This window comes from Sphaerodactylus townsendi, linkage group LG07 (genome assembly GCF_021028975.2).
Source record: "Sphaerodactylus townsendi isolate TG3544 linkage group LG07, MPM_Stown_v2.3, whole genome shotgun sequence".
Lineage (NCBI taxonomy): Eukaryota > Metazoa > Chordata > Lepidosauria > Squamata > Sphaerodactylidae > Sphaerodactylus > Sphaerodactylus townsendi.
This window is the reverse complement of record NC_059431.1, coordinates 22,095,079-22,110,548: the sequence shown is the minus strand read 5'-3', so window position 1 is coordinate 22,110,548 and position 15,470 is coordinate 22,095,079. Positions and strand designations below refer to the sequence as shown.

General features: G+C 42.7%; 1 protein-coding gene across 1 annotated transcript in view; it reads right to left on the bottom strand.

The window, feature by feature from the left end:
* Positions 1-3,147: 3,147 nt before the first annotated feature.
* WDR70 (WD repeat domain 70) overlaps positions 3,148-15,470 on the bottom strand; it is a 122,173-nt gene continuing 109,850 nt past the window's right edge. Inside the window, exons 15-19 of the mRNA XM_048504237.1 lie at positions 11,167-11,267; positions 10,835-10,914; positions 9,518-9,634; positions 9,110-9,272; positions 3,148-3,436 (exon numbers count right to left, since the gene is read on the bottom strand). Of these exons, the coding sequence (XP_048360194.1) occupies positions 3,349-3,436; positions 9,110-9,272; positions 9,518-9,634; positions 10,835-10,914; positions 11,167-11,267 (549 nt within the window). The 3' untranslated portion in view covers positions 3,148-3,348. The remainder of the gene's footprint in view (positions 3,437-9,109; positions 9,273-9,517; positions 9,635-10,834; positions 10,915-11,166; positions 11,268-15,470) is intronic.

Here is a 15,470-nt window from a genome sequence, read left to right as displayed (position 1 = left end):
GCAGAGGGATGAGGTTGTCCACTGTGGCAAGCATATATTAAACCCATCCAGATCTGTCCACCAAAGGCTTAACTTACTAAAAGCTTATTTTGAGCTATTATGATCAGAAACATGGCTTGGAGCTTAAAAGTGGTAAAGAGGAACTTATGGAAAAGAAAGTTTTCATTATAAGTAAATTACTTGGAAAGTAAAAATAAACATTAATACATTCTAAGATTAGGTCTCCAATCACTTTGAGCTTCTAGGCACCTTTGAAATTCTGACATGGGAGACAGTTCAACTACATTCTGACATGGGAGACAGTTCAACTACATTTAGCTCCCCCTAAAAGTGGAGCCTATCACAAAACATCTGCAAAGTAACTTTACACATAAGAGAAAAGAGTTTTGGATTTATATCCTTTCTGTCCTTTCTGTCCTGGAAGGAGACAGAAGGTGGCTTACAAGCTCTTTTCCCTTCCTTTCCCCACAACACACACTTTGTGTGGTAGGTGGGGCTGAGAGTTCCAAAGAACTGTGACTAGCCCAAAGTCACCCAGCAGGAATGTAGGTCTGTGGAAACACATCTGGTTCACCAGATAAACCTCTGCCACTCAGGTGGACGAGTGGGGAATCACATCTGGTTCTCCAGATTAGAATCCATTTGCTCTTAACCACTACACCACACAGGCTCTGATAACCATTCTTCAACCTTTCAGGCAGAAACTGAGATTAACAGAATGTCTTTTAAGAGAAATATATTGTTTAAAAATATTTTCCTGCATGCGTACAGCTTACCTTTTTGCCATACAGTGAAGATTCTTGTGCTGTGGTGGAAACTGCTGGCAAATAATATTTTTAAAAAACTTCACAGGCAGCTAGATTGCCAATGGCTCCGCCCGCTTCCTAAAAAAAACTTGGTGGGTACCAGGAAAGATGTTGGTGTGCAAAAGGTGCCATGTTGAGAACCTCTGCTCTAACAGTATGCAGAAACTGCAGCTTGGTGACACAATGATTGAAGTTTATTTTGGTATTGAGGATATTTTCCATTCATTTCTTTGAACAACCGCCCCCCCACCCGAAATCTGGCAGTCTCAATATCTTCAACTCTGAAGGCATCTCCAAGGCTTGACGTTGCACATGGAGGACCATGGCTGTCATTGAGGTTCCTGTCCCTTTGTATCCTGGATGAACTTATTGGTTTTTTAAAAATTGAATTTTTGGGTGAGTCCAATTTTCAGGTTCCTTTTAGTTATATGGACCCTGTTTTCTCGGGATAAAGATATTTTCTTGCCCAAAAAGCCATCAATGAATCTAGGATAAAACAATAGAGTCTTCTGACTTAAAGATTTGTATAGCTGGAAGTTCGACTGTGGGAAAACTGCACTATCCCAAAGCTAAATGTTACTACAGAATGCATTTTATCAACCACTAATTATGGTAACTGAATTAAGTGTAAATGTTCTAAGAAACAGCATCATAATTAGAGACTTTGAAATATGCCCCTTCACATAAAGCCAGAAACACAGTCCTTGAATGACCTCCGTATGCTTTTTCTGGACTAGACCTACTTAGAAAAAAAATCCCCAAACCGAACTTAGATTGAACAATGACTGTCAAATCTAAAAGGATCCTGAATTTTCTCTTTCAAAAGCATGTGCTTGAACCAGTTCAGACAGCAAGCAGAGCAGTCAGTGTGACACTTAGGTTGAAAAAGTAAGCATTTGATGTACAATACAAAGCAGCATTGGTTCTCTCTTTTTATATCTTTTATTTTGGATATTATGTAAACTGAGCAAAATCACACGGCAAAGATTTCAAGTTTTGCTACATGGTGAAAAAAATTAAGCCACTGTGATGGATCTATTCACCATTCTGTGATGATGGAAGAAGATATGTTTGGTACAGCAGTCATTTTAGAAAACCAGGTGGCTGCTCTGTCTAGCTTGCATCAACTGTCTGTTCCAGGGTCAGTCAATTCTAATGATAGTGACCCATACCTTAGTTACATCTAGGCTGGACTATTACCATGCACTGTACTTGGGGCTACCCTTGAAGCAGTGGTGGGATCCATAAATTTTAATAACAGATTCCGGTGGTGGTGGGATTCAAACAGTGGCGCCGCCGCACACACGCGCCTCCAGTCCATATTGGGCAGGGAGGTTGCTTTAGTAACCCCTTCTCAGCACTCAGAAAAAAATAGTAACCAAATTAGTAACCACTTCTAGAGAAGTGGTGAGAACTGGTTGGATCCCACCTCTGCCGTGAAGAGTGTTTGGAGGCCATATGTTGTGACTAGACGGCTGGTTGGCACCAGCTATTGGCAGCACGTGATCCCGACATTACATCTATTACATTGGCTATCCATCCACTCTCCATCTGAAGTCAAGGTATTGTTTTTGACCTTTAAAGTCCTACTGGCTTAGGATGTTTGAAGAACCATCTCCTCCCAACTGTCCAGGAATAACAGGGAGAAGCTCTCCTGATTGTCCCATCGCTCCAAGAAGCAGTTTTGGTGAGTAAACAAGAAAGGGCCTTTTCAGTGACAGCCCCACAATTGTGGAACAACCTCCCCAGAGAGATAAATCTATCCCCAACACTTTCAGTCTTTTGAGGGCAAGTGGTGAATTGGGACCCCCTGGGATTACAGCTGATCTCCAGGTGACAGTGATCAGTTCACTTGGATAAAGTGGTCACTTTGGAAGGTGGACTCTATGGCATTATAGCCCCTCCTCCAACTCTGCCTCCAAAGGCTCCACCCCCAAAATCTGCAGGCATTTCCCAACCAAGAGTTGGCAACCACACTATAATGACTGGCTTCCAGGAATGAGAAAGCACAATTCAAATTATGTCTTGGTGTGGCTCAACTTTTTCCATACAGTGTTTTGGACTCTCTGACACACTGTTTCATCATTTCAAAGGAACTCTTTCAGATTGTTGGATTGGTCCACAAAGTTACTTCCGGTCCTATGGCCAGCATTAACCCCAAATATAATTTTCCCTTCCTTCATAGAAGTAGGACTGAAAACAATCTGACAGCTTTGTTCTTTGAATCATTGGAATGTTTATGAAAATTCTGTATCATCAAGTAAACCTAGAGATTCCCCAGGAACAGTCTCTAGCAAAAAAAAAATTAAAGGGAAAAAGGGGCTTTTAAAAGAAAACAAAGTTTAAAAAATAAGATTTTATTTATGAACTTTGTTTACAAAATGCACATATAATGCTAAGCGATTCTAGTTTACGGTGGCATTCTTTCAAGCCGTGTGCATGAAAGCCATTTCGCTTGCAGAAATTTGTTTTCTCTTGCATAAGGAAAAAATAATTCAGCTTAATTCCAGCTTCCTTCTGAGACTCCTCCAATTAAAATTCTTCAGATTTTACGTTTTTTCCATTCTGGCTTGTCGTCTGTTTCATCTTCATCAGATTCTACTTCAGCAAAAACTGTTGTTGGTTGAGTCCTACAGAGGAATTAAAGCAGGGAAGGGAAAAGATCATATAGTAATGCTGCAGAGACAAATAAAAGGAAAGCAAAAATGAAATGTTGGTTTCACTTTTTCCATTGAATAAGGAAGGCAAATGAAGAATCAAAAGCTGTCCCATGACTAGTTATGGCTAGGTCCAGGGAAGGATTCTGTTGTATGCTCTTTCTACACAACCATACATATAATGACCCAACTCTAGCACAAGTTTACAAAGAGTTTGGACCTTTCAAAGTACTGATGTTGTAACTGCAAGTTCCCACTGTTCAGACAAGCTGCTCTTGATCACAGGTTGTACAACACACTGCTCAGCTACTGCCATGCAACAGTGCATTATGTGGCTAAGATTTCCAAGCACATGTTCTATCCAGCACACAATCTCCACCTAGGGGAAGGATGCTCAAAATGGCACCTGCAAATAATATGAAGTTACAGCCAGTGGTGGGATCCAAAAATTTTAGTAACAGGTTCCCATGGTGGTGGGATTCAAACTGTGGTGTAGCGCCAATGGGGCTGGGCGGGGCACGATGGGGGCGTGGTTGGGCATTCCTGGGGCGGGGCTGTGGCAAGGACGCAGCCACTGCGCCAGTCCTTGGGTGGGAAACGAATGCATGCAGGCTCAGGCTGCCACGCATGCCGGTGCACCTCCTGCTAGACTGCTTCAAGTTCTGCGTGCATCTGCTGAGAGGGGGGCATAACTAAGGCAAAAATCATGTGGCAAAATCACCAATTAGTAACCCCCTCTCGGCACACACAAATAATTAGTAACCTATTCTCAGGAACCTGTGAGAACCTGCTGGATCCCACCTCTGGTTACAGCAAATCCTGATTATGTTTTTTACTAAAGATGATATGTTTAGCAAACCATTTCAACATCCAGTTCCACATTTTTAATAAGTGCTTAATCATTTATACAGCCATGGTATCTACGGGGCCATCTCTCCCAATACATCCCCTGAAGGACACTGAGATGAGGAAATAACAATCTGCTGGTGATCTTTGCCGCCAAAAATATCCAGTTGGCTTCAGCCAGGGTCAGGGCATTCTCATCCCTGGGCCCAATCTGGCAGAACACTCCTTCTAATGAGACCAGGGCCCTACCCTGCGGGATCTGATGCAATTCCGCAGGGTCTGTAAGACAGAGCTGTTCCACCTGCCACATGGTTGAGCATCTAATGGCCTCCCTCTCCCCTCCCACCCTTCCTTAACTGGCCTGGATTTATTGATTGGGATATAATTTCTGAATTTTTAGATTATTTTAAGATATTCAATCGCCACCTGTGTTTTAATGCATTTAATGTTATATTTTAATGGTTTTTTTAATCTCAGAAGCCAACCTGAGCCTGCGAAGGGCAGCGTATAAATTGAATAAATGAAATGTGAACTGCAAGCAGAGCCAAAGAAACTACTGGATTTAGTACAGTATTAAATTACTGTTAAGCAACCCTAGAAGGTAATTTATGAAAATCAAACCCACATAGCTCTGGCTTTATGAACAATAATATTTTTACAACACTATAAAGGCATAAAAAGTACTGAGCAGAATTACAATTATGTTTAGCAGATCCTGAGGTACCCATAATACACAAGACTGTGCTTCTATATTTTGCTAAGAACTGCTTTAAACTAGCCAAAGCCTAATAAGGATTGCATCTTGAATTTGCCACTTTGGCCATTCAAACCAGCTGTTAAAACATTGGGCTACTTCCGCACATGCAGAATAATGCACTTTCAATCCACTTTCAATGCACTTTGTAGCTGTGCAGAATAGCAAAATCCACTTGCAAACAATTGTGAAAGTGGACTGAAAGTGCATTATTCTGCATGGGCAGGATCGAGGGCACCAGAAGGCGACAAGGCAGCAGGACTTCCTGCTGCCTTGCCGTCTTCCTGGTCACGTGGGAGGCCGATTTTACGTGCCCCCCCCCACGTGACCAGATCAAAGTCACCCGGGACAGAGGGCACCCCCTGTCCCTAGGGAAATACACCACTGCTTATTAATGTGCCACCAACCGCTATAGAAAACGATATAACTACCAGTAGGTCACCATCAAATAAACCGGACAGCTCTCTGCCGCAAAGAGATTAAAAGTTAAAAAAGGGGGGAAAAGATGCAAGAGCACAAAATGGGACCAAGCAAATTTGGCTATTAGGAATTATTACACACAAGCAGCAAGTCTAGCTCAAAAAGTATAAATATACCAACAGCAAAAGAGAGATAGAGACAGAATCCCTTCCGGGAGAACTCAATGAGGAAGACTTGTTGGTTTCCTTCTTGGATTCATTCCAGTAAAACATGTGAGCGCATATAAGGAAGAAAACACCTGAACGAAAGCTCTGCTCACTGAGGGAAGGGGATTTGTAAAGGTCCAAATAGCAAAAGAATATAGGGAATGCATTTTCACACAGAGCTGGGAAAGCCAGTGAGACAAAAGATCCTTTGCTAGTGCCTGACTAGAGGCATAGCTGGGGAAAATGGAGCCCAGTGCAAAATCTGAGTTTTGCTGCCCCCCCATGTTCGTTGATGTTTTTGTACTTTTAGTGTTTTTCAGTTTTCAGCCTGTAGGGGGCGCAGTTTTTAGGCTAGCAGCATCAAACTTTCAGGGTATCTTTAAGAGACTCTCCTGATGATACCAGCCAGGTTTGGTGAAGTTTGGTTCAGGGGGTCCAAAGTTATGGACTCTCAAAGGTGTAGCCCCTATCTCCTATTAGCTTCCATTGGAAACAATCAGGGACAGGGGTACCCCCTTTGGGAGTCCATAACTTTGGACCCCCTGAACCAAACCTCACCTACCTTGGGTGGTATCATCAGGAGAGTCCCCTGAAAACTCTCTGAAATTTTGGTGCTGCTAGCCTAAAAACTGCACCCCCTGCAGGCCAAAAACTGAAAAACACAAAAACAAAACAAAAAACAAACCTGAAATTTTTGCTGTAATGTTTATTACTTTGATACAACAGAAACTGTGATACTGTGATCAAAAGAAAAAGATTTCTCTTGAAATATGCTTTGCAACAACGCAATAACCAGCCTTTTACATGCAACAACTTACTGTTAATTAAGTTGGCACCTCACCCTGATTAGATTGCTAATCGGCGTTCCCTTCCCATCATCGTTATCATCTGAGGCTCAAATGAACCACCATTTGGATTTACGTCTCAGCCACTTCTCAGCCACCTATTTTCCTAACAAGAAATTGTAATCTGAGCCACCCATCTGCAAGACAGTACCTTCTGAGTTACTACTGTGCTTTAAAACTTTCATGTTCATTACATTGCAGGTGTCAGGGGTGAAATCTGATATGCAATCAATGAAGCGAACAGGCCCCAAACACATTAAGGGATCTCTATTAGTGTGACAGAATGAAAGGCACTGTGTTGGCATTGAAGGGTGAAGGTGGAGGTGGTTACTATCCTGATGAGGAGAAAATTAAACAATTAGTAAATTTTCTCTCGTTAATAAGAAAAAGTTACTTAAAATCCCATCGTTTCTAGCAACCTTTCAGAAACGTTCTGTCAAGTACAAAAGCTACTTCAGGTGTGCAGGTAACTAAAGCACAGTTGTAATGATTAGAATCATAGAATCAAAGAGTTGGGAGAGACCCCAAGGGCCATCAAGTCTAACCCCTTGCAATGCAGGACACACAATCAAAGCACTCCTGACAGATGGCCATCCAGCCTCTCTTTAAAAACCTCCAAAGAAGGAGACTCCACCACACTCCGACTCCGAGGACGTGCATTCCACTGCTGAACAGCCCTTATTGTAAGGAAGTTTTTCCTGATGTTTAGGTGGAATGTCTTTTCCTTCCCCTTGAACCCATTACTCCTGGTCCTAGTCTCTGGAGCAGTAGGAAAACAGGCTTGCTCCCTCACCAACATGACATCCCTTCAAATATCTAAACATGGCTATCATGTCACCTCAACGTTCTCTTCACCAAACTAAACATACCCAGCTCCCTAAGTCTCTCCTCATAGGGAATGGATTCTAGATCTTTTACTATTTTGGTTGCCCTCCTCTGGACCCATTCCAGCTTGTCAATATCCTTCTTGAATTGCGGTGCCCAGAACTGTACACAATATTCCAGATGAGGTCTAACCAATGCAGACTAGAGAGGTACAATTACATCCCTCAATCTAGATACTATACTCCTATTGATACAGCCCAGAATCGTCTTGGCCGCCGCATCACACTGCTGACTTATGTTCAGTTTGTGGTCTACTAAGACGCCCAAATCCCTTTTGCATGTAATGAAGTCAAGTCAGGTGTCACCTATCCTATATCTGTGCATTTCATTTTTTCTGCCTAAGCGTAGCATCTTACGTTTATCTCTGTTGCCCTTTTCTGTATTTTTTCTAGTGCGACAATATTGTTTTTGAGATACTGGGAACACAGTCACATGCAGTATTCTAACTCCAGCTACACTACAGACCTGTAGAAGGGCTTTACAATACCTGGCTGTCTTGTTTGCAGTCTCTTTGCTTCCTAGCTCAGGATTTGCCCTTTTCACCCCAACTGTGTTGGCATTTCCATTTTATTTCTAATACCCTCCTTGAGCACAGCTGCATCAGCACAGGCAAATGCCCCACCATTTTACATATCAAAAAAATAATGTAAAGAATTCATCCAGTTTCTCTGACATCCCTCCCCACCCCCCAAATCTTCCTTCCGTCAACTCCAATAGCATTGTCAAAGGCTTTCACAGCCAGATTCAACTGGTTGTTGTGGGTTTTCCGGGCTGTGTGGCTGTGGTCTGGTAGATCTTGTTCCTAACGTTTCACCTGCATCTGTGGTTGGCATCTTCAGAGGTGTATCACAGAGAGAAGTCTGTTACATGCTATGTCCAGACACACTTCTCTCTGTGATACACCTCTGAAGATGCCAACCACAGATGCAGGTGAAACGTTAGGAACAAGATCCACCAGATGACGGCCACCCACAACCATTAACTTTAATAGCCTTTCAGTGGGTAAACAGGCCCCAAGTCTCTTCCTTTAAATATCCGTATCCTTTTTTGGCATTTTATTTAGAAAGCTTTCATTTTATTTCATCCAAGACATTTTGAAAACGGACTCCCTAAAAAGAACTCCTTGTTAATGGCAACAAACCAGAAAAGGCAGAGAACGGTGTTGTTAAGCAAGTCATCTGCTTACATTCAAGTTCACCAGGACTCTCAGACACACGGTATTACAGCTTACTTCACAGGTGTCAAACTCGCTCCCCTCCAGATGTTATGGACTACAGTTCCCACTCGCGCCCTCCAGATGTTATGGACTACAGTTCCCACTCGCTCCCTCCAGATGTTATGGACTACAGTTCCCACTCGCTCCCTCCAGATGTTGTGGACTACAGTTCCCACTCGCGCCCTCCAGATGTTATGGACTACAGTTCCCACTCACTCACTCCAGATGTTATGGACTACAGTTCCCACTCGTGCCCTCCAGATGTTATGGACTACAGTTCCCACTCGTGCCCCTCCAGATGTTATGGACTACAGTTCCCACTCGCGCCCCTCCAGATGTTATGGACTACAGTGCCAGCAGGGGATGATGGGATCTGTAGTCCATAACATCTGGAGGGCCGCGAGTTTGACACCTATGGCTTACTCTGTTCTTTGCCCCCCCCCGCCCCACCCACTTTAAGAAAAGTTTCCTTACTTTGAATATGCTGGGGCAACCCAGTACGGATTCTCCTCAGCTTCCTTGGCATGCCGTAAAATGGCCTCCCGGGGGTTGCTATCATCAGTCTTATCCAGGGCAATGTTCTTGACAATGTACGAAGACAGAGTCCCGCCGTGAGTGCCGACCCGGCCACCACGACCTAATAGAGGAAAGAGAGAGGAAATGAACAGATGTACATGGTGGAAAAATTAATTAAATGAGCAGAAGAGATGAGGTAATGATGAAGGGAGCAAACTGCATTCATATAAGAGGGAAAAAAGTTAGGTATTGTCCAAGTACAGAGACATCTTCAAGCTTTTAAGTGTTATACGCTGTACATAGCAACCCGTCGTACATTCTGGCACCAGCAACTTTTTGTTTCCAGCACTGAAAAGCTGATCATACCTGGTCCTGCTACGGGAGGTTCCGGCTTGTGAGATTTCATGGGATCCAGCCGATCCTTTTCCAGCTGCTTCCTTGTACTTCTCTGGCGTGGTTCACGAAACATTGGAAGTGCGTGAGCTGCATTTTTTAAAAGAAGTAAGGAAACTTTTCTTTATTTAGAGATAGAGGGCTTAGGTTTAGATCATCTGTATTCCATTTCTGTCCAACCCCTTCCTCCAAGGGGCGGCATTGATTATTCTCCCCTCCTCCCCTTTATCTTCCCCATAACCTCATGAAGACAAAAAGTGCTAAGAGAAAGAGGGTGACTGTGGTCCACAGTCACAGTGCAAGTTTCACAATATGAATCCAAGTCTCCAGTCTTCCCAGTCCTTCTCTAGCCCTCTGTAGTGCACTGGCATCAATCATTATAGTAGTAGTAGTAGTAGTAGTAGTAGTAGTAGTAGTAGTAGGAGGAGGAGGAGGAGGAGGAGGAGGAGGAGGAGGAGGGAGGAGGAGGAGGAGGAGGAGGAGGAAGAGGAAGAGGAAGAAGAAGAGGAAGAAGAAGAAGAGGAAGAAGAGGAAAGAGGAGTTTGGATTTATATCTCCCCTTTCTCTCCTGTAGGAGGTCCTTTCTCCTCCCCGATCTGGATTAAAATATCCTTTGTTCCCTCTCTTTGGTACTCAGGTAAACTCCGTTTCCTGGCCACACTGTAAACCAGTTCTTTGTTCTACCACCGTTTGGATACTATCTTCCTTTTGGGTAATTTATTCAAAGCCTTTTGGTTTCTGATCTGGAGATCAAAGGCCCTTGTCAGGCTAGTGTGAATTTGCCTGATACTGTACCCAAAACAACCTCTTCACAATCTATGCCTTTGTGAAATTAACAGTCTACCAGAGAAGTAGAGAGACATTCAGATTAGACCTACCATGGTCAGCTGCTATGCAGAGACCAGAACTGGCAACAGAACAGATTGAATTAATGCCATAATTGCCCTGTGCTGGGTCATGGCTGCAAAGGGGAAAGTGATGGTTGTGTATTATATGTATCTTTGTATTTTATATTTCCTTTCATTGTTGTGTCTTTGTTTTAATAAATTAAAATATTAAAAGAAAAAAATTACACACACACACAAATTAACATAATGCCTTTTAACTGACATACACAAGAGAAGATGGAACCATTTCCAAAATTATGGTTGAATCTATTGATGTAAGGCTGGGTCAGCTGTAGCAGGAATTAAGTATCGGAATGGACTTGTTTGCAGTTGAAAGGTGTGATTCTGGAATGCATAAGAGAGTCAAAGTTCTGTCTTTCGCAATCATTAAAAAGTTACTCACGTGTTATAATATAATCCTGTGTGAGAGTGCCCGCTTGTCTCTCTTTTCTTTTTGTCTTCACAACACATAACTTTGCTCCTCTGTAAAGAAAAGAATCCGGGGAGGGGGGGAGACAGCAAAAATAAAGATAGCTACCTTGGGAAAGTTCAAAGGTAGTTTCTCGGATGCCAGGGAGAAATGCAGACATAGAAATGATGTCTAAGCTTCTCCTTTCATTCAGCAGAGCTTTTCCTATCTTCTTAATAAATGGAACTATGAATGTGGAGAAAAGTAATACTCCTACATTTTAAAAAGTAGTTATACAGGCTAAATTGTATTTTGAAATGACGTACCTTTGACTTTTGATGGGATCGTAGTATACTTTAGCTAATCCATTTCCTGTTCCAACCATGATTTGGTTCAACTTGGGGTGCCAGAGACAACGGACAACACTCTGAAAAATAATAGTTTCAATCAGTGATGTTCAAATCTCAGCTTCACAAAATGCAGTTCTTTAGAAGAAACTACAAAACGAAGCTGAGAGCCAGCATGGTGTAGTGCAGGAATGTCCAACTGTGGCCCTCCAGATGTTCATGGACCACGATTCCCAATCGTAGCCCAGAAACAACTGGCGGGCCACAGCTGGACACCACTGGTGTAGTGGTTAAAAGCAGCAGAGTCCAGTCTGTAGAATTGGTTTTGATTCGCCACTCTGCCACATGAAGCCTGCTCAGTGATGTTAGGCCAGTCATAGTTCTTTTGTAACTCTCTAAGCCACAGATGTCAAATTCGTGGAACTCCAGATGTTATGGACTACAGTTCCCATCATCCCCTGCCAGCATGCTGGCAAGGGATGATGGGAACTGTAGTCCATAACATGTCCGAAGAGGCCGGCTTGGCTCCTGTTCTCCCCAAGCTTTGGGGAGGGCAGACACCCAGTTGCAGGGGGATGAAGCGTCGCCCACCCCAGTGTCCCTGGAGGCTGGCTGTTGCTCTCCCCAGGACCTGGGGAAGGCAGAAGCCGGGTGGCAGGGAGGGAGGGAGCGGGGTACCACGGCAGGGGGGAGCGCATGCCGTTTCGCCATGTCAGGGAAGCATCTGGCACCCCCTCACGTGACCTCACGTGACATGACCCTAGGCTGGTACGCCCCTGGACTGATGGCAACCTTGTAGGGTTTCAAGGCAAGAGATGTTCAGAGATTTTCCATTACCTGCCTCTGCATTAGCAGCCCCGGCCCACTTTGGTGGTCCCCAAACCAAGTAATTAACTAAGGTATGACGATATCAGGCTAGTCTGGGCTACCCAGGTTAGGTCTTCTGTATTATACGCATGTGCTAAATTTGGAGCACAATGGAATTCTGCAAAAGCCAGTGAGAAGTTCCACCTCTTAGAAACGTGATTCAATAAGCATTCACGCTTCTGCCACTCATATTACGTTTTAACTGTGCATCTGCTCCCATATGAATCTCCTTACAGCGTTAAGGAGAAGACCTACTCTGCATATTGCCATCTTTGGAACTATGGCTGATGGTAACAAGAGGCAGGACGTTTTTGTCCTGGCACTGCAGCTGTTGAATATTTATTTAGGCATTTATGACCTACGGCCGTCTCAAGGGGAACCAAAGCAACTTATAAAATTGTTCTTCCACTTTCATCCACCTTTCTTGATCAGACTCAAGGCAGATTACAGAATAAGAAATGACCTAGCAATGACTGGTGCAATACAAACAATGCAATAGAACTGGATTACGAAATAACAGAACAGTGAAATTCAAAGAACAATTCAACCAATGCAATATTGAAAAACCCACCAAAAATGTTTCACAAACATTAAAACTACAACCCAAATTTTCCTTTCTGAAAAAAAAATTGTGTGATGTATCCCTTTCACTCAATTTTTTGTTTCCACCTCACAGATTATGAAAGCTTTCTTCTTTTCCAAAGCATTTGGCTAGGGTATTTATGTTGTGCTGAACTAGTATTGTTTTATTTTATTAATCTATAGCCGACTTTGCAAAAAAGATGTTTTAGAGAAAAATGGGTTAAAAACGCATGTTCTATTTTCTTCATTGAAAATAGTAAATGATATTTGTATGAAGAGCACAGTATTGCATGAGCTCTCATGTATTTTATTAACTAAACCATTTAATCATGAGGGTCCTCAAAGAAAAAAAAACTAATAATCCCTTTAGGCTACACAAATTTGCTTAATTAGGCAAACAGAAGTCAAGGTTGCTTTTGAAAAAAAACAGTATTTTGACATTGTTGAACAATGTCAACAAATGCTTTTTTTCAAGACAAAGTTTAAAAAAGCAACCATGGGACCCTCTCCAAACTGGCAAGTAATCAAGCACAGCATTCAGAAATATAATTTGTGTCACCAACCATGATCCTTGACCAGCTGGAAAAGACCAAAAAGAGACTTCCAAATTTAAGTTAATGCATTATGTATGTATTATATAACACACACACACACACACACACACTCACACACTCACACACACACACACACACACACACACACACATACCTATAGAGCACAGGTGTCAAACTCGTGGCCCTCCAGATGTTCATGAACTACAATTCCCATCAGCCCTTGCCAGTAGAGCCAATGCTCATGTTGGGAGGGACTGATGGGAACTGTAGTTCATGAACATCTGGAGGGCCGCGAGTGTGACACCCCTGCGAATATATTTAACAAGGGAACATAAAGTACATTTTTAACATAAGTTTGGAGCCTAATTAAATTTAATTTGACCCTAGAGACTCTTAAACTATTATATTATTTTAAAAAACCCACTTTGCAGACCAAAAGAGACTCTGTAGGCGTATCACATTACCAATTTCCAGACCATTTGGTCAACCTTCCCACTTTTCTCCAATCCTAAAGTTCAGTACGCTTTGTTTGAGTGTTCAGCAAGGTTCATTAGCTGGCGTGTACCACAGACCCTGACTGAAAAGTAAACGAATTAAGCCATCATATGGAACAAGCAAGAAAAACAGATTCCTCTTTAACAAGCTTCAAGCAGATTTTTATCTACGTGGTCAGGTCACCTAAAGAATGATCTTCAAGCATTCTTTCCTTTGGGTTCATACTTTTTTTAACCTTTGAACATGGGGAATCCTAATCTCCATTTTCAGTTGAGGAGCTGGATGAGAAAGTTCTGCTATAAATGCTTTGATTACAGGACATCACTTTTAAGGACTGGCTGTGTAGAAAACACATTTAATTTCCTCAGATTTAATTATTTGTTTTCTTCATTTATTTATTTATTTATTTATTTGTTGGTTGGTTGGTTGGTTGGTTGGTTGGTTGGTTGGTTGGTTGGTTGGTTGGGTTTATATACCGCCCTCCCCCATAAATGCTACAACATTTCCTAGATTAGGGTTACCTAATTCGGAGGGGGGGGGATGCTTGGAGATTTTGGGAGTGGTGTCTGGGAAGGGTGGAGTTGGGGAGCAGAGGGATCTCAATGAGGTATCAGGCTTAGATACCACCCTCCAAAACAGCCATTTTCTCCAGAGGTGTTCCTCCCATTGGGCAAAGTGGGCAGTTGCCCAGGGCACCCCTTGTGGTGGGTGCCAAAAATGCAGGTTTGTTTGTGGGATTTTGTTTGTATTTTCAGTTCTATGCTGATGCTCCCTGATGTACACTAGAGAGAAATTTCACATCAACAGATTTTACAGGGGCTAGTAAGCAGCCCCATATTTCTGACTGCTAAAGGGCCTGGATAGCTATAACCTTGCTTGAATCTGCTCACCCACTTAAGGCTAGAATACTTTTTAGGAGGTGGGAAAAGCTTTACTTCCTTTTAATGCTTATTCTACAATAACACTGCAAATGAGGCAGCTGATAACCCCAACAGCACCCAAGAGACAAATTAGTTGAGTTGAAGTTGTAAAGAACCGTAATTAACAGCCAGTTACAAGATCTAAGGGGCACTTCTGCAGTGAGGTTTTGTTTTTTTACAGAAAAGCAACAGAAGGAAGCAATTAGACTTATAGTGTTTAGCATGAACTAGCACAAAACAATGGATTTACACCAGTGCCACCCCCTAATCTTTGAAACAGGGCAGTTTTGTCGGAAAAGCATATTTTACATATGAAGAAATGATGTACCCCCCCTCACCCAAAGTAAATAAGATGTACACTGCTGTGACATAAATTACCACTGTGCTGTTTAAATAAATACATTATTGCTGTATGTATAATTTTTGCACACTATGTAAAAAGCTGCTGCCATTTTTTTGAACACGTGGTACTGATGACTGCTTTCATTCCACTCCCAAAGACCTAGTCAAATAAAATAATATACTGTGAAGATTTTATGAACTGTTTCTAGATGCAACTCCTGGGAAAGTCACACTAACAGGAAGCACTCTGTACCTTCAAAAAAGATCTACATAAACACTAGAGCCATGGTGGCGAACCTTTGGCACTCCAGATGTCATGGACTACAATTCCCATCAGCCCCTGCCAGCATGGCCAATTGGCCATGCTGGCAGGGGCTGATGGGAATTGTAGTCCATAACATCTGGAGTGCCAAAGGTTCGCCACCACTGCACTAGAGGAGGGGTGCCCAAACTTTTTGAACCTGGAACGTGCTGTAAACCACCCCGATTCCCACTATTATGGGGGGAGGGCAGGGTATAAATT